Source organism: Neomonachus schauinslandi, chromosome 4 (genome assembly GCF_002201575.2).
Source record: "Neomonachus schauinslandi chromosome 4, ASM220157v2, whole genome shotgun sequence".
NCBI lineage: Eukaryota > Metazoa > Chordata > Mammalia > Carnivora > Phocidae > Neomonachus > Neomonachus schauinslandi.
In genome coordinates, this window is record NC_058406.1 from 5917196 (window position 1) to 5941756 (window position 24561).

The 24561-nt window shown below is 39.9% G+C and overlaps 2 protein-coding genes across 2 annotated transcripts in view; one reads left to right on the plus strand and one right to left on the minus strand.

Annotated features, from left to right (window-relative positions):
- RERE (arginine-glutamic acid dipeptide repeats) overlaps positions 1–23503 on the minus strand; it is a 265002-nt gene extending 241499 nt beyond the window's left edge. Inside the window, 1 exon segment of the mRNA XM_044914376.1 lies at positions 23033–23503. Within this exon segment, the coding sequence (XP_044770311.1) occupies positions 23033–23357 (325 nt within the window). The 5' untranslated portion in view covers positions 23358–23503.
- On the plus strand, positions 1921–3164 carry LOC110575114 (mitochondrial import inner membrane translocase subunit Tim8 A-like). The gene has a single exon (XM_044914377.1). The coding sequence runs from the start codon at positions 1965–1967 to the stop codon at positions 2274–2276; it is 312 nt and encodes a 103-aa protein (XP_044770312.1). The 5' UTR covers positions 1921–1964; the 3' UTR covers positions 2277–3164.
- Positions 23504–24561: the final 1058 nt, after the last annotated feature.

A 24561-nucleotide genomic window follows, 5' to 3' on the forward strand; every position in this document is an offset into this window, starting at 1 on the left:
TTGTAAAATGTCATTTTCTAAGTACTCAACAGGTATTTGGGGGAAAAATTCCACCTATACAACAATTTCCAATAATCTATCTCCTTAGGATTCTACATGTGGTATTTTGCTTTAGAACATATACATCAGGGGCGCCTGGGTGGCTCAGTCGTTAAGCGTCTGCCTTCAACTCAGGTCATGATCTCAGGGTCCTGGGATTGAGCCCCGCATTGGGCTCCCTGCTTGGCGGGAAGTCTGCTTCTCCCTCTCCCACTCCCCCTGCTTGTGTTCCCTCTCTCACTGTGTCTCTCTCTGTCAAATAAATAAATAAAATCTTAAAAAAAAAAAAAACATATACATCATTCTCAGGCTAAAAAGTATTCTACTGGGGTGGCAGGAGGGAGTAGGTGAGATCTTGTCTGGTAATCTGCCACCCACCTGTCACTTTTATAATCAAAATTAGCAAAGATCTATGCAAGGTAGCAGTATTTAAAATATCTAAATGCCTCTTGGTTCCCAAATGAAATGAGAGATTTAGTTTATTGTTTAGACCATAAGAAGTTCTGGATGTTTTCTACCCGAAGCTGTACTCAACACACTTCAAAAAAAATGATTGCAGCTGCTTTGGGCCAATATAACACTTAATGAGACTTTTACTTTTTGTAATTTGTACCTTGTAAAAATCATGTTTTGAACATCTGCTGAGAAGAAATGAATCAGAACTCTGGGGGGAAAAAATTAGACTTCTCCATTTTAACTGAAGTAGTAACAGACAAATCCTGTCGAGATTAAAGTTAAAAAATGAAGATAAATATATTCTACAAGAAACAGAATTCATAAACTCCTAAAACATTCACACACAGACTTACTGGGCACCAGCTACATACCAGCTAGTGTCAGAGATACTAAGATGAATAAAAATATTGTCCTTCCCTTGACAAGTTCACCATTCTAATATGAGAACCAGACATGAAAATAAGTAACTATATGTCTGCAATAATTTTTTTTTTTTTAAGATTTATTTATTTGGGGCGCCTGGGTGGCTCAGTTGGTTAAGCGACTGCCTTCGGCTCGGTCATGATTCTGGAGTCCCTGGATCGAGTCCCGCATCGGGCTCCCTGCTCGGCAGGGAGTCTGCTTCTCCCTCTGGCCCTCCCCCCTCTCATGTGCTCTCTCTCATTCTCTCTCTCTCAAATAAATAAATAAAATCTTTAAAAAAAAAAAATTTATTTATTTATTTATTTGACAGAGAGAGACATAGCGAGAGAGGGAACACAAGCAGGGGGAGAAGGAGGGGAGAAGCGGGCTTCCCCGTGGAGCAGGGAGCCCGATGTGGGGCTCGATCCCAGGACTCCGGGATCACGACCTGAGCCGAAGGCAGACGCTTAACGACTGAGCCACCCAGGCGCCCCTGTCTGCAATAATTTTAACTGCACTTGGGTTTTAGTCTCTGAGCATAACATTCATTCCCCCACCCTTTTTTTAAGATTTTATTTGACAAAGAGAGACATAGTGAGAGAGGGAACACAAGCAGGGGGACTGGGAAAGGGAGAAGCAGGCCTCCCACAGAGCACAGAGCCCGATGCGGAGCTCGATCCCAGGACCCTGGGATCATGACCTGAGCTGAAGGCAGACGCTTAACAACTGAGCCACCCAGGTGCCCCTCCCCTTCTTCCTTAGTAACAGAATATCTGATGTCTAGCAGGGCCTGTGGCCCCTTAGAATAAAGACCACATTTCTCAGCTTCCCTTATAGCTGATTTTATAATATGACTAAACTCTGGTCAAGGGACATAAACAGAACTACAGAATTTCAACTTCTGGAAACTGATTACTGAAAAGAAGAGGCCCTGCTCTCCTTATCCTTCCAGTTAGCTTAAAGGCAAATGTATTGGCTGGAGGTGGAGCATGAAATAGATCAAAAATGACAATGGGGGTCGCGGAGACACATGAAGGTCGGTGAGTTGGTGTGGAGTTCATCTCGGCATGCGTGGCAGTGCTGGGATGGATTCCTCCTCGTCTTCAGCTGTGGAGGGTTTGGGCTCGGTGGACCCACAGCTGCAACATTTCATCGAGGTGGAGACTCAGAAGCAATGCTTCCAGCAACTGGTGCACCAGATGATGGAACTTTGTTGGGAGAAGTGCACGGACAAGCCTGGGCCAAAGCTGGACAGCCGGGCTGAGGCCTGTTTTGTGAACTGCGTTGAGCGCTTCATTGATACAAGCCAATTCATCTTGAATCGACTGGAACAGACCCAGAAATCCAAGCCAGTTTTCTCAGAAAGCCTTTTTGACTGACCTCAGCATTACCTCTTTGGAAAAGGAAGGTAGTTCAAGAAATGAAGAGCGGTTGATGGGATAGTTGAAGAAAAGGCTATGGGGGAATTGGCTCCCATCTTTGTCACTCCTGGGACATCCTGTCATCTAAGAATGAACAAAGACCAATTTTGTGGGGGGGGGGGGTTTGAAGGTCATATGTGTACTTGGTTGTGTTTTTTAATGCTAATCTTGTGAAAACAATTGACAGATGAATGGAAAACTCTACTAGATGCATATTACTGTATGTGGGACTATGCTTTCTCAAAGTCCCATTAACTGCTCCCTATAATTTTGATAGTGGAACTGCTTTCTATAATTTGATTGTGGGACCACATTAGGTAAAATCTGTCATTTGTGTGGATTCATTTCAGATTTCTGGGGAGATTGGCTATACATCTTTGTGTCTCTCAGAAAGGGCAGCAGTGGGAGAAGAGTAATTTGGTACTTAACTATAGGCCTCCTTATCTAGTGTTTTGACTATCAGCACTAGAAAAAAATCTATGGGATGTTCATACAACACACTGAGCTTTCTAGATTCTCTCCCTCCCTTGTGCTGTGATTTTCTTTAATGTATAAGGTATGGTATTGAGGTAGTACAGGTAGGTAGCCTGAGTGTCTAGAGGCCTTTTGTTATAAAGGAATCTAGCCAGTGAACATAATTCTCATTACTAAACTGCCATGAGGAAGAAGCTTACTTACCCTGTATATCAGGGTCCGAAAAATTCAAAGATGTGCCTAAATAGGTTATAAAGATTTACACCAGGCAAAAACTCACAGCAGTTTCAGGTAGAGGTGCATGTTAATGTTAATCAGTGTAGACTCCATTTATTGCATTCTTTTGATCACTGAAATAAAGGCTTCTACAAAATTAAAAAAAAAAAAATTACAATGGGAATGGAGGCCACATGCAATAAAATTAACAAAACCTTTGACTGTAGCTAAAGAACCAGACCAAGAATTTACTATTCACAATTCAGCATTTCTGGCCATTGTACACAAATATCTTTAAATTATTTTAAAATGGAGCAAAATAGGGGCGCCTGGGTGGCTCAGTTGTTAAGCGTCTGCCTTCGGCTTGGGTCATGATCCCAGGGTCCTGGGATCGAGCCCCGGATCAGGCTCCCTGTTCCTCAGGAAGCCTGCTTCTCCCTCTCACACTCCGCCTGCTTGTGTTCCTCTCTCGCTGTGTCTCTGTCAAATAAATAACAAAATCTTTAAAAAAAAAAAAAAATGGGGCAAAATATTTAAACCACATTCATGAACAGAGTGACATCCAGAACAATGATTTGGGGAAAACATTCTAATTTTTTTTTTTTAATAGTTAAAGCTAGGAAGGAACAGATACCCTAGCAAGTGTGTAAAAACATACAACACAGTGCTCTCAATTCAGAATGACTAAAACAGTTTGAGTAGATAGCACACTATTACCATCCAGTAGGATTAAGAATCAGTCCCTACAGGCAGATAAAATAAGGCAGAACAAAGTCCACAACTGCCTCCCTGAAGAGACTTCACCAAGCTTCTAGCGCTGACTCTACCCCAAAGGTTTCACAAGTAGGAATAAGGGACGGTAGCTTCTGCAAACTGACTGGCATGTTGTGTGGAAGGCAGTTTGATGGTGTCTGCTGGCACCACTCAGGCGCTCCCTTTTCTTCTCCACTTCCACACGGGTTTGATTTTAGGACTTGAGAGAATATGTGGCTGCTCCTCCAACAAAATACAGGGGCCACTGATAACCAAATTTTCTGGAATGTTTTATTATTTATGAAAGTTAAAGCTGACCAGAATTCATACTACACTAAACTCTCAGATTTTACTTCATACTAGAAAGAAGGCATTCTCTCTAATGTCACAGCTTTATCTCCTCCTTTCCACGCCATTAACGGGGGATAAAAAACAGAGCACACGAATGTGTCTGATCCATTCTCTGAAGGGAAGATTTACTATCCAAAGGTGACACAGAGTCTCCTGCTCTACCTAGAGAACACTTCTCCAGTTTCAAAACCACAAATTCAGTCACTTGCAGAGGCCAAAATCCCATGGTACATCAGGGGTAATTGGAAAGAATTACAATGGCACTACATTAAAAATCTTTGGACATCCAGACATACCCTTTAACTCAGCAATTCTATTCCTAAGGAGAGTGAGCAGAAATGAATAAATGCTCACCATTGTTGCTCATAAAGGAAAACATTTGGAAAGAACCTAAAATCCAACAATATACAACTAGTCACACGATGGTATCTATCCATTAATGCAGGTGCACCTAATGTTTTTCAGGCAGCAAGGGACTTTAACAACCTATACACAACTCTTCAAAAACAATTTTAAAGTCACAAAAAAAATGAATTAAAATATTCATCACAGTATGAGAAAAAATATTTATAATGTATGTACTTCTTTACTGACTCCTTAAATAATAAAATTTATCAAAGGTTATTCCCTTAATAACCTCCATAATTTCAAAGTTCTGATGAACATAAACAGTATTCTCAGATGTTTTCCTCTGTGTTACATTCTATGGGAACGTCTGTGGCTCATACCGGTGTCACGGGTACTACCAAAATCACTACGGTTTGTTGCCTATCTTCATAACCGAAACATAACTGAATGCTGAGTGTCATTTGAAATGTAATGAAGTTCACAGTCTTCTGAACTATATTCACAGTCCCCTGGGTTGACCACGGACCCTTCCAGGTTGAGAATGCCAGTATTATTGGTATGAGAAAGCAGCAGTGATTCAGATTTATAATTACTGGCATGGCAATAAATTCAGGACATGTCAATTTCAAAAGCATTATTACAAAACAGGGAGTAGCCTAACCCCACACCTGTTTACTAAGGAAAGTGATAATACAACAAAATATTAACAGCAGACTCATGGTTTTGAGATTTTTAACTTTTGCTTATCTGAATATTTTAATTTTCTTCCCTGAAAATATATTATTTGCTCATCCAAAAGAAAAAAGAACAAATGCAGAAGGGGAAATAAGGGGGAAAGATAAAAAGAAAGGCCTATAGCCAAATTTCAAAAATACATTCACAGGGCAAAGGCAAAAGGCAGCAGGTGAATTCAGAGGCAAGAACATTGAAATGGGACCACTGCTCATCGGTTCAGAAACAACACTGAAAAGTGGGTTGGCGATCCATGTGTGGCTGTACCAGAGGCCACAGCACTGAGTATCCTAGCAGCTGGGGGGCGGGGGAGAGGGGCAAGTAAGAGAAGTAAAACATATGACAAAATTGCTGCTTTCTACAAACAAGTAGCCTCCACCAATCAGGACAGGAATGCCAAAAGCACTGCAACTCCATGATGCCAAATATCTGCTTTCTGGATAGTTGCAAACTTCAAAAGCATTCTAGTTTATGAGCCTGAAAGATAGCCGAGGGTTTTTCTCCCTCAAAATGTCTCTTTTTCCAAAGAAGACATCCAAATGGCCAACAGACACATGAGAAAGTGCTCAACATCACTTGACATCAGGGAAATCCAAATCAAAACCTCAATGAGATACAACCTCACACCAGTTAGAATGGCTAAAATTAACAAGTCAGGAAACGGCAGATGTTGGCGGGGATGCGGAGAAAGGGGAACCCTCTTACACTGTTGGTGGGAATGCAAGCTGGTGCAGCCACTCTGGAAAACAGTATGGAGGTTCCTCAAAAAGTTGAAAACAGAGCTACCATATGACCCAGCAATTGCACTACTGGGTATTTACCCCAACGATACAAAAGTAGGGATCCGAAAGGGTACGTGCACCCCGATGTTTATAGCAGCAATGTCCACAATAGCCAAACTATGGAAAGAGCCAAGATGGCCATCGACAGATGAACGGATAAAGAAGACGTGGTGTATATATACAAAATGGAATATTATGCAGCCATCAAAAGGAATGAAATCTTGCCATTTGCAATGACGTGGATGGAACTGGAGGGTATTACGCTGAGTGAAATAAGTCAATCAGAGAAAGACATGTATCAGATGACCTCACTGATATGAGGAATTCTTAATCTCAGGAAACAAACTGAGGGCTGCTGGAGTGGTGGGGGTTGGGAGGGATGGGGTGACTAGGTGATAGACATTGTGGAGGGTATGTGCTATGGTGAGCGCTGTGAATTGTTCAAGACTGTTGAATCACAGACCTGTACCTCTGAAACAAATAATACATGTATGTTTAAAAAAAAGAAGAAGATATTAGGAAGGGAAAAATGAAGGGGGGGAATTCGGAGGGGGAGACGAACCATGAGAGACTATGGACTCTGAGAAACAAACAGGGTTCTAGAGGGGAGGGGTGTGGGGGGATGGGTTAGCCTGGTGATGGGTATTAAAGAGGGCACGTTCTGCATGGAGCACTGGGTGTTATACGCAAACAATGAATCATGGAACACTACATCAAAAACTAATGATGTAATGTATGGTGATTAACATAACATAATAAAAAAAAATGTCTTCTAGCCAGTACAGAGAGCAAACTGGAAATCTGATGTCCATTGTCCAGCCTGAAATGTGAGATATAAAATCCCCTGTAAGGAAGAAGCATAACCTCCCCTGAGTGCTGAGTGCTGCTAGAGTTAATTCTCAAATACAAACCTCAAAACTTTAGGTGTATTTTTGCACCATGGAATCGTGGTAATTAAAACACTACTTTTTAGCTTTTTATTGTTCCCAACAATATAAAAACACAGCATAACAGGTGAGGCATTTTTCTTTGACATTTCCCTTCCCTCTACTAAAGAGAAAAAAAGTGTAATTATACAAAGTATTGTTAACATTCCCTCAATCAATCTGGTAATTGTACGTACAGTACCTATCAATACCAGCACAAGAGGATGACAGGACAAGCATGAAAAACTAAATACCACCTAATAAAAATAACAGCCTGCCTTAGAGCCTACAGTCATGCACAGCTTTACTAACGGAGCACAAATTACAGTATTAATTAAAAGCTGAGAATAATGAAAAGTAACATACTGAAATAATATTAAAAATCTATACTATAAACTCACTCCATTTCCCCTTTTTAAAAGGAACTTAAAGCCATAATCAACCCCCACATTTTTTTTTTTTTTTACAATATCTCTATTGATCAGTTGAGCCACTAACACACCATCTGTCAAGCATCAACATCTGCCCAGCACACAAAGAAAGCCAGAACAATGCCTACAGCCTTCAGAGGGAATATAAAACAACTCTATCTTTGCCTTTTACAGTTCAGTTTACACATTTTACTAATCATCACACTAGACATCACTGAAGAGGTGTTCCTTGTAAAGGCAAATGAATAAGGAAATTTAGAAATATAAGTGAGAAAATAAATGTAGGGGTCAAATGAGTGAACAAATGTAGAATTTCTTTCATATGTAACATATAGTATGCTGCCTAATTAGTTTGAACACATATTTAATGGTGAAATAATGAAAAAGATTTAAAGGTACTGGATATTTAATACATTCATAATGATAAAGGTAGAAGTCTATCCATTTCCAGGCATTTTAAGCATTAACTTAAAAGAACCATGTAACTTAACTGCCCCCATCTATTTCTTGGTACTTAAAAATCTATTAAAAAATTTATACTAATACAAACATATGAAGGAATAGAAAGCATATTTTTATTTTTGGTAGTGTCTGCAGCATTCAGACATCTTCAAAGCAAAACTCATGTACACAAGTATCTGTTCTATAGTATTTAAATGTTTTACAAAAGGAAATCATTCTTATATACATACATTTTAAAGTAATTCAACAAACATAAGCCCTGTTCCATCTTTAAATTCACAGACAATGTTTTTAATCTTGGAAAGTCTGGTTTTCTCAGCTGGTGAAGCTGTCAGAATAAATAGAAGGCAGCATCTGGAAAGATGACAAACACATGGGTCAACGTCAACTACAAGCCAATCCCTGTCAAGAGCGGAGCCAAATTCCTGCATTTCAATTTCAGTGATGCTCTCCAACTCAAATACCACCATGCCACTTCAAATCAAAATTGTTTCCTTTAAAAAAGAGCTTTTTACAAAACTGATAGAGTATAACAGATTAAACAACTCTTTCAGCAATTTCCTCAGCTACTACAAAGCGAGGCATCAATGTATAATTATAATAAAGGGAACATTTAACAATTAATTGAGCCAGAAAAAGCTAAACCTCCAGAGCTTAGGAGTTCAAACACTTGCTCACCAAGCATAAGGGCCAAGGATTTTAATGTAACTGCAGGAAATCTCAGTCCAATTACACTCTAGGTAAATATAAATCTTGTTCCACTGTGACTGGGACCGTATTCGTCACAGTCCATCAGGCTGATTTTAGTATCCAGCTTGGAGATTCAAACAAAAGAACCCCCACCCCCTCTGTTGTCTCTCCCCCACGCTGTGGTGTTAATCCAGTTCCTCCAGGTTCTGTGCTGGACAAAGATCTCTGGAAGGCTGCTGGCTTGCTTTTATAACCAACCAACAAATAAGACTCCCAAAACATATCACACAACTGTGAGGTGATAAAGTCTCTGAAAATATTAATGATTTGTGCCAGTTTATAATGGTGACATAATTAACTAATTGTTTTTTCCTCATTCAGTTTCTATGTAGAGGACATGTACATACACTCAAAAAGAAAACAGAAATAAACATACAGGGCTTCAGAGTGGCATCATTTGGGATGGCAACTACTTCACAGGGAAATCTTCCCCACTGGCAAACTTCTTTTTTTTTTTAAGTAATCTTCTATACCCCATGTGGGGCTCGAACTTATGACCTCAAGATCAAGAGTTGCATGCTCTATCAACTGAGCCAGTCAGGCGTCCCATCCACTAGCAAACTTCTTGAGAAGAATTTATACTGAATTAATGGGGGAGGGTGGGATGGAGAGCCCCACGACTTTATTCATAAGGCATCTTTCTATGCCTCATAGCGTTTGATGGGAAGCAGGAAAAATTACAACTTAATGCCAACAAGTTTCAACAATACAAACAAGTAAAAATTATTTTTTTTAAAAAGATTTTATTTTTATTATTTATTTGACAGAGAGACACAGCGAGAGAGGGAAGACAAGCAGGGGGAGTGGGAGAGGGAGAAGCAGGCTCCCTGCAGAGCGGGGAGCCCAACGCGGGACTCGATCCCAGGACCCCGGGATCATGACCTGAGCCGAAGGCAGTCGCTTAACCAACTGAGCCACCCAGGCACCCGTAAAAATTATTTTTAATTTAACTGGATAAATAAAGCAAATTACATTTTTAAAGGTAGCACAAAGCACTTAGTAAAGTAGTGAAAGAATTATTTATTTTTTTATTTGACAGAGAGAGAGAGAGAGAGAGAGAGCGAGCACAAGCAGGGGGAGCAGCAGGTAGAGGCAGAGGGAGAAGCAGGCTCCCCACTGAGCAGGGAGCCTGACCTGGGGCTTGATTCCAGGACCCCGGGATCATGACCTGAGCCGAAGGCAGACACTTAACTGACTGAGCCACCCAGGTGCCCCAGCAGTGAAAGGATTTTAAGGATTATTAGAACAGACAAAATTGGAGGTTGAGGCAGGCAACTCACAGAGCACAGATTGGTACCATGGCCTACAGGTCAAATCTGAACCACTGCCTGTTTTTGTAAGACCCACAAGTAAGGAATGGTTTTTACATATTTTAAGGGGGGGGATATTTCTTGACATGTGAAAGTAATACGAAATTCAAACGTCAGTGTCCACAGATAAAGTTTTATATCTTGTCTACTACTGCTCTCATGACACAAGGGCAAAACTGAGCTGGTGCAACACAGACTCAATCACTTACAGCAAAGCTGCAAATATTTACTATCTGGCCCTTTACAGAAAAAGTTTATTGAACACTGTTCTAGAATTGCTCACTAAATAAGTAAAGCAGCTCAAAGGATAATGTAAATTTTATACCATGGAAGACTACAATGTAAAAGGGCTTTCATTTGAAACTGTCACATTTGCTCAGGAACATTGTTTATAAAATGCTCAAGAATTTTTCTAGAGGGCGCCTGGGTGGCTCAGTTGGTTAGGCGACTGCCTTCGGCTCAGGTCATGATCCTGGAGTCCCGGGATCGAGTCCCGCATCGGGCTCCCTGCTCAGCAGGGAGTCTGCTTCTCCCTCTCCCGCTCCCCCGTCTTGTGCTCTTTCTCTCTCTCACTCTCTCTCTCAAATAAATAAAATCTTTAAAAAAAAAAAGAATTTTTCTAGAGATTAGTATCAAGTACACTAGCCTAAAACATACAAAATAAACCTTTTAGCCAACGTCTTTATAAGGACAGTAGAGTGCCTCTAATATCATGACTCCACGTTCCTCAAATCATCTGTGAATCTAGAGATGGCAAAAGTTCCCTCCCATGATCGCCCCCAAGAAAAACACTGTCAACTGATCAGAGCACTCCTTCCAAATGTACTACATTCAGCCTCAATCACCTGGAAAAGGAGATGAAATCTGTTTGCCATCTAATTTAGACGATCTATTTTTCTCATCTGGTTTGGTCTTCTTTACTGTTCATTCTTCCGTTATCATTGCTCTTGTACCATCTTGTGTTAAAACCATGTTCAGAACTTGAGAGGATAACCGTGAAATGAAAGTACAACAGGTAAGCTTGCTCTCTGTTATCTGAGATCCGGCCATTAACAAGCCAAGCTACATACCATCAATTTATATATATTTTTAAGATTTTATTTATTTATTTGTCAGACAGAGAGAGCATGCACACAAGCAGGGGTGTGGCAGGCAGAGGGAGGAGCAGGGAGGCAGACGCGGGACTCAATCCCAGGACTCTGGGATCATGACCTGAGCAGAAGGCAGCTGCTTATCGGACTGAGCCACTCAGGCACCCCTACATAGCATCAATTTTAAAAAATAAATAAATAAATTAGTGGGCTTCTAAGTCTTTTTATCAACATGTTGAGTACAAAGGGCTCTTGATAAACCCTGCACCCCACATTTTTTTTTAACTTCATATAATGTTTTAATAAATTAGCTAGACAGATGCAGGCTCTACTGTGACCAAAAAAAAAAGAGAGAGAGAGAAAGAGAGACAGCTTTCTATGTTCAACATGATATACTCCAGAAAGGGTCTCAAGAAGTAATAACTAAACTTGGTGACCAATACGACCAAAACAAAAGCTCTCTATCAACTATGCCAAACTCAAACCATAGCTAGAGATAAGTCCAATTCAGATTCAGACACATAAATACACATAACCAGGAATGTACCATGAATGACCCACCAGAATGAGATCCTGAACAGCCAGAGCCTATGGCCAACAGGAGCCACATTAACACTGGCAGAGGTATTTGAGAGCAATGTCTGCTCTCAAAAACTTTAGCCAGGAATTCCATGGGTTTTCCACACTTTATTGAGATATTTTTTGAGTATTTGCGCTGGCAAAGCAGCTTCCTAAGAAAAATTTTGTATGAGCCTCCTCCTGTGTCACTGAATAACTTCATAATAGGTCACTAGTCAGGCAACACAGTGAAAGCTAGTGAGCATTCCACCAAACATTTTAAATATCTAAAGGATTATATAGGGCTAAGAAAATGAAAGAACACAAAATCCTAACAGGGTCAAAGATTTTCATCTTTGGAATCACATGCATCTTAGGATCTCCATCATATTCAACAGTCTTCAGAGGCAAACTTGAAATGAATGTTTTAAAAAGGTGGGGGGAGGGGAGCAGGCAGTCAAGCTTAAGTGAGTTGCAGACTCTTGTGGCTAGCCAAAGAATAGATACCGCAAGGTGAGAAGCCATCTCCTTCTGGAGTTCTGAAGACAGAATCTTAGTGACTATAAATTTCTTCCTTTAGTAGGTGTACATATCTGGAAAAATTGAAAGACTGAAAAACCTGTGATTAAAAATGAAGCAACCCAAATTAACTGGGGTGGGAATTACCTCCTTAAATTGATATGCACCCTTTATCCCTGCAAAGATTTAGAATTAAGAAAGATTTAAGAGAATCAATACTATATTAACATTTTCTGGGTTAATAAAGAAAATAAGAATATATGTGATATTTTTATTCTCTTTATAGTTAGAATTTGGCTTATTAACAACAGACCTGTAATTCCAATTTTGAAAAGTTAATACTTACCTAGGACTTTATTATCGGCCTGGCCCTTTCTAAAGAAGCCCTGCATGTCTGTGTGTTCACTCACTTAATCCCCATCAGAGCTCTTAGGGTGGGAACCCTAGACCCCCATTTTGCCAATAAAGAAACAAAAGCACAGAGGTTTGTTCCTTGTCACCTCCAACCATCCTCAGTGGCTGAACTAGCTGGACTGCGCTGGACTGTTTCTTTGTGTGAAATGGATTCAAACATGCAGTCAGGATCGAAACCTAAATGAACTTATGCCCAGCACTGAAATATCTAAGACACTTTTTTAGGTTCACTTCATTTATAGGTCTAATTCACTTCACTTATAAGAAGAATTAAGTACTTAAGAAGGTTTATGTTAATAGATCCCTTAACAATAGAAATCAAATATTAAATTATTTAATAAACAAGTCTAAATGCTGAAGATATTAACTACTTTATCAAAAAGACCAATTATAATTCAAAAAAGCCTCAAAAGTGATTTTTAAAATTTATTTAACTTAAAAAGGGTTAAGGTAAGTAAACTGAACTTTTCTAAGGTAGAGCTGTCCTTTAATTTATAACTTTAACAAATTGAATACTGAAGTCAACTTTTTTGTATGCATATTTGTGTGTGCGCGCGCGCACACGCAGTCTTTTCTACACATAAATATCAGCCTTAAAAGACCCTTTCCAAGAAAGTTCTTAGATTAACTGCTCTGTACATGTGTTTACTGCCTAACTCCTATAGGAGACAATGCTGTTCAAGAGAGTCTGCCCAAGAAACACAGGGTGAACCCTCAAGTGTAGTCACTACCCCTGCCTATGCCTGTAAGTATTTGGGGAACGAATGATGAAGTGCCTAGAATGTGGGATCCAGAAAACAGAGATGAACAGATTGCCAGAAAGCTACCTTCCTAAATTTGATGATTCATTGCTTGTAAAAATGGCTTCAAAGAATTACCATTTAACATGTTCTTGCCATTATCAAGGGTGATTTTTAAATGGCCACATATGAAATATTCCTGTTTCTTTTGGAGTACAGTTTTACAAAACATTCTAATTCAGTGTTTCTCATGTAGATAATAACTTCTACTATAATATTATGTATTATGTTGCAGTTCTGCAGAAAATGCTCCTAAAAAATAAAAGGGCTTATATAAAATACAGGGAAAGGGGCAGATTCCTCAAAACCTATGCAGCTCAGAAATGAGATTACTACATTTCCTCCAATCAATAATTATACCTCAAGAAAGAAGACATCCCAGGCAGGCACCCCAGAGTGGCTGAAGGCTGCTGTAGGAAATATTTAAAATACATAAAGGGGCACCTGGGTAGCTCAGTTAAGCATCGACTCTTGGTTTCAGCTCAGGTCATAATCCAAGGGTTGTGAGATGGAGCCCCACACTGGGCTCCACACTGGGCTCCAGAGCCTGCTTAAGATTCTCTCTCTCCCTCTCCCTCTGCCCCAACCCTCTTCCTCTCTTAAAAACAAAAACAAAAACAACAGATTCTGGCTTGAAGGCACCAAAACAATACAGATTAACATGAGGCTTTTGTGAAGGTGAGCACAGCAGACAAGGCAACCTGCCAGGGTCAGAGCGGGTAAGGTGGGGTGCACCTCCCTGGGGAGAGATCCCTAGGGTGCAGGTGCTCATTATTTCACTTCATTTTAAATAGAGATGAAAGGGCTCGTACCAGTGCAACAGTCTAATTAAAGTTTAAATTCTCACCTACTTTCTCCTTTTCTGCTAAAATATAATCCTACATTATACTGTGTAATTAATTACATGTTATAATCTATGCCCCTCTATTCACACTCCTCTTGCCTAGAAATAGTTGCATATGAGCCAGCCATCAACATCATTCCTCTATTTACCTATCACATACACAGCAAAACCCACTATATAAATATCCATATGTTGTTACAAGTTCTCACTGAAGCGAGTGCTACAGTGAGAGTCTCCTGATGAAGTGGCACATTGAAGAGGTGCCCTTTTTCTGGCTGCCTCTCATCTATTTCCCCTACCGAAAAGCTCCCTCATTTCACTGTGGGGAATTACTTTAAGCCCTACGATGTGCAGTTTTAGGGGGAGCAACAAATCGAGGTTTCGGCCTTTTTTATCCAAGACACAGACATGCAATTCAAGCTCGACCGACTGAATTTACTCTTCCGGGAATGTGCCTCCAACTGAGTGACAGCAAGAAAAGGAAAATGCTTAAGGGCACCGATTCCAGTGGTGGCACCCAGGAAGAATGATCAGGAGTTCCCACTGACCAAAAATAAGAACTGTCCTCGTGGGGCGCCTGGGTGGCTCAGTTGGTTAAGCGACTGCCTTCGGCTCAGGTCATGATCCCGGAGTCCCGGGATCGAGTCCCGCATCGGGCTCCCTGCTCGGCAGGGAGTCTGCTTCGTCCTCTGACCCTATCCCCTCTCATGTGTTCTCTCTCTCTCAAATAAATAAATAAAATCTTTAAAAAAAAAAAAAAAAAAGAACTGCCCTCGTTCCAGGGAGGCTTCCACCCAATCTGTGAGTTACCCTACCAACTAATTATGTGTGTGTGTGTATTTTTGATGTGACCAATGTTCTCCAGCTTTGCGTTCAAAAAACTTTAATAAAGACAATATGCTCACTTATATTAAATCACAAGAACTATGTATTTCTCTTTCAGTTGCTGAGTTAAGGGTTCAAACTGAGTAATCAACATTAGCCTAAATATTCTGGAACAACTTACCTCTCCTGGCTCAGCTTACTTCCCATAATTGTTATGCATTTACCTTTTTAACAATCATTCTGTGTGTGTGTGTGTGTGTGTGTGTATGACAGAATATTTCCAAAAGCAGGCAAGATGTTAACTAATTTTAGGCGCAGGGGGAAAAAAAAAACAAAGAAAAATAGCAATTAATGCTATCATTTGCATTTTCCAAGAAATAGGCCTCTTTCCAAAGGTGTGTTTTGGGCATTATCTCAGTATTTTATGCAAACACCCATCCATTCTTGGCTTTAACAGTTCTGTCACAGTCCCATGCCATCTTACAAACTAGCTGTGTGACACTGGCTTCTGTGTCTTCCTCTCCTTATTGTGTAACAAGGAAACAATGACTTTTTAAAGGACTAGCAACAACGCATGTAAAGTAAGCCCAGTACTGTAAACAGTAGATGCTTTAAACGTGGTGGTTAGTTATTATCCATGCTTACAGCTTCCTCACTCCCTCATGTGTCTCCTTCCACCCAAGTTCACAGTTCCCTCTGCAATCAAGCACTTTACAAGATCCAAATCATTCCCAACTGACTAGTCGACTGCTCTGTTCCTCCTGAACCTTATGTGCTTTATTTCACATCAAAATCTCAAGCCATGAAAGCGTATCTTCCTTCCCCACCTTTCTGTCTTTTTTTTTTTTTTTTTTTTTTTTGGTTTCTGGAGCTGCCTAAATTCTAGTCTGCCATAAATGAGTGACAGGTGTGCTGGAATGCTGGCCTCTCAGTCCTCAAGGCAATGCGCTCATTTTCTATTTGTACGTTAACTCTAGACCAGGAAGCACTGGTCTAGATCAATGATTCTCAAACTTTAATGTGTATTTAAATCACCTGGGAATCTTATGAAAACAAAAACTCTGATTCAGCATATCTGATGTGGAACCTGAGATTTTGCATTTCTAACCAACTCTCATGGGATGCCAATCTCTGGCCAACACTTGGAGCACCAAGTATCTAGAGCACATGTTTCACTATACTTAATGACCCTTCCCTTATGAAATCAAAAAAGATATAATTAATTAGTCTCAAAATTTCCTTCACTCGTCATTTTTTTGTTACAGTAACTTTAGAACAGTTTCTTTTGTTCCTTCTACCCTCATAAAGTAGTAACTCTTACTGTGCTAAAAAATTCTTTCACATACGCAGAAGTTGCTAACATCCTAATATGCCCTAAAAGGCAATCACTTCTTGGGGCTCAGAAAAAGATTAAATAAAAATTCAACAGAAACAAGAAAAAGATGGGACACCTGGGTAGCTCAATTAAGCGGTCTGCCTTCGGCTCAGGTCATGATCCCAGGGGCCTAGGATCAAGTCTCACATTGGGCTCCTTGCTCAGCGGGGAGCCTGCTTCTCCCTCTGCCTGCCACTCCCCCTGCTTATGCGCTCACTCACTCTTTCTCTGACAAATAAATAAAATCTTAAGGAAAAAAAAAAACAGGAAAAAAATTAATGTATCTACAACTAAAAGCACACTAGAATGTGATTAAAAACAAGAAATAAATTTTCACAACTGTTCTAAGGACACATAACTAAGAAAGCTGACGTGCTCACTCAAACCTGAGTCTACCTAGCAACAAATCTCTTCCCACCTCTTATGGACTGAATTGTATCCCCCAAAATTCAGATGTGACGTCCTAACCCCAATACCTCAGAATGTGACCTTACAAGAAGAAAAAAGGATCACTGGAGACGTGAGAGTTACAATGAGGTGGACTCTCATGCCATAGGTAGCAGGGTGATGGCCCTAATCCACCATGATCGGTATCCTTATGCAAAGGAGAAATTTGGGCAGACACAGAGACAGGCGCAAATGGAGACTGCCATATGAAGACTGCAGATATGCTAGCATAAGTCAAGGAAATACCAGAAGCTCAGAGAGACCTGAAGAAACAGATCTTTCCTCTTGCCTTCAGAAGGACCATGACCCTGTTGACTCCTTCCTCTTGAAGTTCTAGCCTCAAAACTATGAGACAATATATTTCTGTTGTGGTACATTTTTACGGCAGCCCTAGCAAAGGCATACACTGCCTCACTGCGCTTCCTCCTCCCAAATAAAAGGTCTAAGATGATTATGCAGACATGCAATCAGAGCAGAGTCTAGAATGCCAATGAAGATCTTGGGCTTGATCTTACTGCCAACAAAGGATCCACTGAAAGGCATTAAGCAGGTTAATATCAGGTTCATTGAGTGCAAACAAACTTGTAACACATGTCAAACCATTCAAGCTGGGCCTAAACATTCTTTTATCCAGAATTTATGTTTCTTATTACACAAAACATATTCTTGCAATCATCAGAAAAACTTGGTGCCTCAACCCAAAATAAGAATGCCACAAGACACCTTCATTTGTGTGTCACATCTATCTAAAACTCTTCTACAAGTACAAGAGACATAGATAAAAAGTTACAGATCAAATGCAGTTTTATTTTCTACAAAAATTCATGTACTGGAACACCAAGTGGCAGAATTTTATTTTGCTTTATTTTCGCTTTTATTTCATGTTTGTCTTAGTGACTGCCATAGATAAGCTTTCAATTATTCGGAGAATCAAGATTTTGAAACCAAAGTCAGGTTCTTACCAGGTCTGAGCACAACCCTCAATGAACAATCAGTAACTAAATGTTAAGACATGCCATTTGCTAAAACAATGGGGCCTCTCTGCCCTCTTTAACTAGGAACTTGAATCAAACGGAAATTATCCACTGGGAAAATAGTTTCATGTTTTGACTTTTTAAGTAAATTTTTCATTGAGGTATAACACATACACAAAAAGTGCAAAGCATGATAAAGTCCCACAGTGCAAATAAACCCGTAACTGGCAGTGCCACCATGAAAGGGAACATGACCGGGCCCTGAAGGTGCTCTTCATGCCTCGTTCCAGACACTAGGGCCCGTCAGCCTAACTACCACCTGACTTCAAAACACCAAAGACTGGCCTGGAATCATACAGTATTAGACTTTTTTGTGTCTACTCAACATTATGCTTGATTAATAGTCTACTTTTAACTTCAATAGTTGTTTAAAAATACGTACATTCCATTCTCATTAAACCGGATTCCCAGGTTTTATTTTGTTTAGTTTGGATTTTTTTTCCAGCTTAAATTCCACTTGCATCAAAGGAAATTAACACCTCAATGTTCAATGTATACTCAGTTCTAGTTTCTAGGCCTTTTTTTCAGATCAAGTCCCCAATTCCTAATAAAGGGGGAAATTCTGCAAGTAAAAGGAGGAAATGTTTTATTTCACCTAAGATTTCATAAACCACAAACTTAAAATTCTTTGTCTACTATATAAAATTTATCTTCATGAAAAATAACAAACTTTTTCATAAAGGTAGAAGGAACACAGATGTAACAAACTTGAAAATCCTGAATCTTGATTTTTTCCCCCCCTTCTCATGTATGATGAAGATTTCTGTTCTTCTAGGAATATATCTAGGGTAAATGGGAAAGTCAAACAGATGTAGCAGTGGATATGACAAAATACAAGAAATACAGAACCAACTTAACAGGCATTTTTTTAAAGAACATGTTTCCTTATCAAAATAGCAAGCAAACTGACATGCCATAATGAAAAGGTATCTCTCAATAATTTGAATTTAATTTTTTTACTGTTTTACCTGATCAGGAATTAAAAAAAACCATAGTATCTAACTGAAAATAGTGAATACACTATTAGTAAGAATGTAAATGGGTACAGCTACTCACTATGGAAAATGGTTTCGAGGCTCCTCAAAAAACTAAAAACAGAACCACCATACAATCCAGCAATTCCACTTCTGGGTATTTAGCTGAAGGAATGACTATCTAGAAGAGATATCCACACCCTTATGTTCACTGCAGTATTATTCACAACCTAAGATGAATAGATACAGAAAACATGGTATATAGATACATATTATCCGGCCATAAAAAAGGGGCGGGGGAGAGAGGGATCCTGACAACTGGATGAACCCTGAAGGCATCACGCTAAGTCAAACAGACAAAAAAAGACAAATACTGCACAGTGTCACTTATATGACACCTAACTCACTGAAACAGAGAACAGATTAGTGGTTGCTACGGGGAGGGGGTGGGTGGTGGGGGGGAATGGAGGGCATGGGTGGAGGTGGTCAAAGGATACAAACCTCCAGTTATAAGATGAAAAAGTTCTGGGGATATTAAGTACAGCACGGTGACTACAGTTAACAATACTGCATTGTATGTCTGAAAGTTGTTAAGAGAGTAAATTCTAAAAGTTCTACACACACACACACACACACACACACATACACACACACACACTAGTACCTATGGGTGGTGATGGATGTGTTAACTAGCCTTATTTATTGCGGTAATCATTTTGCAATATATACATATTTAAAATCAATACATTGTACATCTTGAAAAACATTAGATGTCAATTACATCTCAGTAAAGCTGGGGGGGTGGTGGGAGAGGGAGAAAATAGTGGAAAGAAATTAATATGCCGGGCTCCTGGGTGGCTCAGTCATTAAGCGTCTGCCTTCGGCTCAGGTCATGATCCCAGGGTCCTGGGATCGAGTCCCACATCGGGCTCCCTGCTCTGCGGGAAGCCTGCTTCTCCCTGTCCCACTCCCCCTGCTTGTGTTCCTGCTCTCGCCGTGTGTCTCTCTGTCAAAAAAATAAATAAAATCTTAAAAAAAAAAAAAAAGAAATTAATATGCCACCCACAGTAAACTTTAGAAATCAATATCCTATGGTAAAGAAGCCCATAAGGGAAATCTGGCTGCACACAGCTGTGTAATAAATCAATTTGTTACCGTGACAGTCATCTCAAAAGTAGAGTAACAGTTGAAAGATAACAAAGAAGTTAGATTAGACATGGGGGCATATATAATAGAGCCCCACAAGGTTTTTGTTTTGATTTTTATAACAAGTCTGTTAAATCATTCATTGGCAAATAAATGATTCAAGATAGACTTCCATATTCTAACTTATTCCATTATTCATCCATCCATTCCATTATTCTAACTTTGACATCATTAATCAGTCAATAAATGTTTGAAAAGTTTTCAAAAATTTATTTATTCAACAAGTATTTAAAAATACACACTACATGTACATTACTGTCATAGGTGCCAGGAATTCAATGATAAGCAAAAAACAGACTTTCTGCCTTTATGGAGGAGAGAGACAGATATTAATCCTGAAATGAGAAATTAAAAGAAAATTATTAGTTTTAAGTTCTACAAGAAAAGATACGTAATGCTACGGCAGTGTTTATTAAGGAAATCTGTGTAACCTGGGAGAGGAAAGGCAGTAACACTGAATAGGGGAGGACTGAAAAAAGGACAGGAATTAAGTCTGTCTGTGTGTATATGGGGGAGGGGTTCACTAGCCTGAGGCAACAGCAAGTTGCAAGTGCAAATGGCCTGAGGCAGGAGGTAACAGGGGCAAAAAGTAACTGCAAGTCCATCATGCTGAGCTCCTGAGGACAAAATAAAAAATAACTCCAGAGATGAGGAGCAGGGGCAAAAAAGAGCTAGTTGTGACCATGCACGAGAGTAAACTTTAGCTAGTGACAAATTGTAAATAATATCCATTTTCTCAATAAAATCTCATTCTTCTCAGACCAAATAATCTGAAGAACACTGAGAGGTCAAGGTCAGTCCCCTTACCAAAGAGTCACACATCCATTGGACCTGGCAATGTGCAAACCCCAGGCCACAACACTGTCACCCACCCGAGTACAAGGGGCACCTCACACAAAGTGGTTATGCTCTGAGTGTCACAGAAAACTTTCACATCACTTTTGGTTTTCATATTTTCTTTACAACATATTTAGCTTCAGGAGAGAGCATATCTTTTTCATATTTCACAAAGGTCCTCAGATTTACAAAACAATGCCTGCCTTCATAAATTACTCAGTTCAACTCCAAAACACTTCAAGAACTCACTGTAAGTAAGCCCTGAGTGACGCCCCTTCACATACTCTTCCACACATCAAGCAGAGGAAGGGCTTCTACTATCCACTAGAAGGTGCAAGATCAATGTGCAATGGCTCCCAAACCCGTTCCCTCAAAACTGGTTTCTCTTAGGGAGATAACCAGCAGAAACAGGGCACCACAATCCCATAAATGGGGAAAAGAGCAGATTTGGTGGGTTTTGTTTTTTTTTTAACGTTATAAAGGTTACCTGAAGAGCAGCACTTCTCAGGGTCATTAACTATGAATCTCTTATGACAGGGACAGTATGTACAGCACTTCCCACACGTGTTTGACTACAAATATCTGAGGAAAGTATCGCCACTGACACAGGAGTAACATTCCCTTGAGAAGGGCGGGCATTCGGTACTGCACAAGGCAGTAGGCCTTTTGACAATGATCCAGACGATCACATTACCAAACTGAAAGTTATGTATCATGAGAAAAGGATAATAAGTAAGATCTTTCCTTATTTTTAAGTTATGATACTATATAATCTCTATCTAAAGAAGTTAACACATTCTGCTCCTTTCCCACGATTTAGAACTGAATAGGTCGATAGCATGTAATGTGTGGTAACTCTGTAATGAGATATTCTTCAGTGGCTCAGATACTCTTACTGTCCAATATCTAAGTCTTTTAAATCTTAGACACTGACGATATTGTGACCCACACATTACTAGATCTCTACCGCAGAGCTCTAACTTGCCTAAAACCTAACGCTATACTTTTATGTCACGTATCTCCTCAGTTAATCATCAATAAATTGTAGCTGTGACTACAAGTTTATCTATGTAAGTCCTAATACTGTTTATCTTTTGAAATTCAAAACAAATTCCTATACAGGGGAAAAAAAACTCTGGTACTTTACACAAAGTTCAGAAAAGTTACAGTACTCCTCAGTAAAACAATTGTACAGGTTAATGATATAATGTAATTTCTCTAACCTCCCTTTCCTGGAAGAACACCAAACTGGGAGGCTTTTAATCTCTTAATTACACCTCATGAAATTCATGTCACTTCTCAGCATTATAAGTAATTCAAACCAAACGACACATGACATGAAACACACACAACACATGACATGAAAAAAGAAAAGTTCTGTGGGGTGCCTGGGTGGCTCAGTTGGTTGAGCCTCTGACTTGTGATTTTAGTTGGGGTCACGATCTCACAGGTCGTGGGATACAGCCCCAACTCCGGCTCAGTGGGGAGTCTGCTTGGGATTCTCTCTCTCCCTCTCTCTGCCCCTCCCCCCACTAGTGTACATACATTCTCTCCCTCCCTCTCCCTCTCAAATAAATAAATAAATCTTTAAGGGGGGGCAGTTTTGCAGGTGCCCGGTAGGGTCTCAATCACTGGTTTCCCTGCATCTCATCTGAAGGCTGGGTCTGTCTCTCTCTGAACAATGCTATAAACCTCAATACACTGAGTAAACTATAGCACATTTTCTGGAAAACAAAGCAAGTTAGTTGTCTTCAGCAACTTCTATTATCACTGGTTAGAGATTCTGAAGCTCGATTCATTGGGAAAGGAGGTTATCAGGAGAAATAAACTTTGGTCTAAAGGCCTTTAAAGATACTTCTTCAGCTTCTGCTCACTCTGCAGTAATGTGAAACATCCCGCTTCTAAGAATCTTTACTAAGGTTTACTTATCCTACCACGTATTCTATTCTGCAGGGTCACCACCGCCTAATTGTGTTGAAGCTAAAGAGCAAGGAGGAAATCAAAAAATGAAATCTACTGAGGAGATGGTGAAGTGAGAGAAGTAGCACAAGGACAGAAGACCAAGTTGAGGTAGACACAAGCAAGAAGCCAGTGAACCCAACTGCCCCGAAGTGGGTCAATGTGTTTCCTACCTTGATTTTTTTTCTACCCAAAACTACTGTATCTCCTTTTCTGGGTCCCCTGCCTTCCCTAACGTGTAAAGAGGCCTGTAAATGCTGATGTCATTTCTCCACCACAAACACTGTGCTCCTTACCTCCTGGTCTGTAGACAACATCATCCTCAGTGATGTAAGAGGTTATCTCGCCGGTGTCTGTCCTTTCATAACGAGATTTTTTTTTCGGTGGTTTCTTTTTGTTCTTCTTCGTGGACTCCTCTGTGGTGGCACTATTGTTGTCATTATCCTCATCTTCACTGTGGTCACTCTCAGCATAATTTTTGGCTCCTCCTTCCAAGGTGCAGCTCCTACGTGGTCTTGAATTCTCACCCTCTCTTGCTTTGTCTCGTTTATCTCTCTCTCGGTCCCGATCTCGGTCCCGGTCCTTCTCTTTGTCTTTGTCTTTGTCTTTGTCAGCTGTCATGATTCGCCACGTGCCTTCTTCTGTCCTCTCACGGCTAGGCCTCCGTGAAAGGTAGACAGTAAGCCTGGGCTTCAGTCTTCTGAATTTCTCACTCAATTCCAGGGAAAATCCAACCACTCCAACTACCCCAATGTTTCAAAAACGCTAGGCAAGAAAAGAGAGAAAGAGAAATTGATTTTACTTTAACATTTTCTCATATTTCCTTCCTAAAATAATGTTTTGTTAAATGAATATCTTACTTACTCATGTTTTAGCCCCAAAAACCTGCCGAATCATTGGAAAAAAGTTAGGACAAGTGATACAAAGTTTAACTATATAAAGTTTTTGGCCTCAGCTAGCATATGGTTTGGGATTTAATACCACATCAATAATGAAAACATCTCAATGCAAAATAGTAAACAATACTTTCTGTACATCACTTATTTTCTTTTTTTGAAGGAAAAAGTAAAGTGTACCCTAATACACAACATAAAAGGAGCTTCATAACCCACAACTTTAATTTACAAGGGCAAGAACCTATATACTAAAACTATTTCCACCTGGGGGAAAAAAAATAATTTGGATAGCCTGGAAAAATGTCTCAAGATGTCTCTCACAGGGAACTATCTTCTAAGACTCTTTCTAGCCACATCTCCAAATTTCCAGAGCTCCTCTCAAGAATAAACACAGGCATTGACTCAAATAAAAATGATGACCCTCAAAGCAAGATTCTTTTGCCTTCAATCACAATTTTTCCCATCTTCGAAGTCTACTACTGTAGTTATTTTCCAGGAAAAATGGTATCTCTGAATTATCTCTGCCTTAACAAAACCAAACAGCTTCCAAAAACAACCTTCCATCTTTAGAGAATAGTAGGTGATTTTCACATTCTTTCAAATTTCCACTATAAATAATTTCCCTAGTAAACTCCTCTCTAGAACTAAGCCCAACAAGGAAAGACTGAAGTTTTTAAGACTTTACAATGAGAAGAGAGAATCTCCAATTCCAATTCAACACAATTCTTATAAAAAATTTTATAGTGCAGGGCGCCTGGGTGGCTCAGTTGGTTGAGCGACTGCCTTCGGCTCAGGTCATGATCCTGGAGTCCCAGGATCGAGTCCCGCATCGGGCTCCCTGCTCGGCGGGGAGCCTGCCTCTCCCTCTGACCCTCCCCCCTCTCATGTGCTCTCTGTCTCTAATAAATAAATAAAATCTTTAAAAAAAA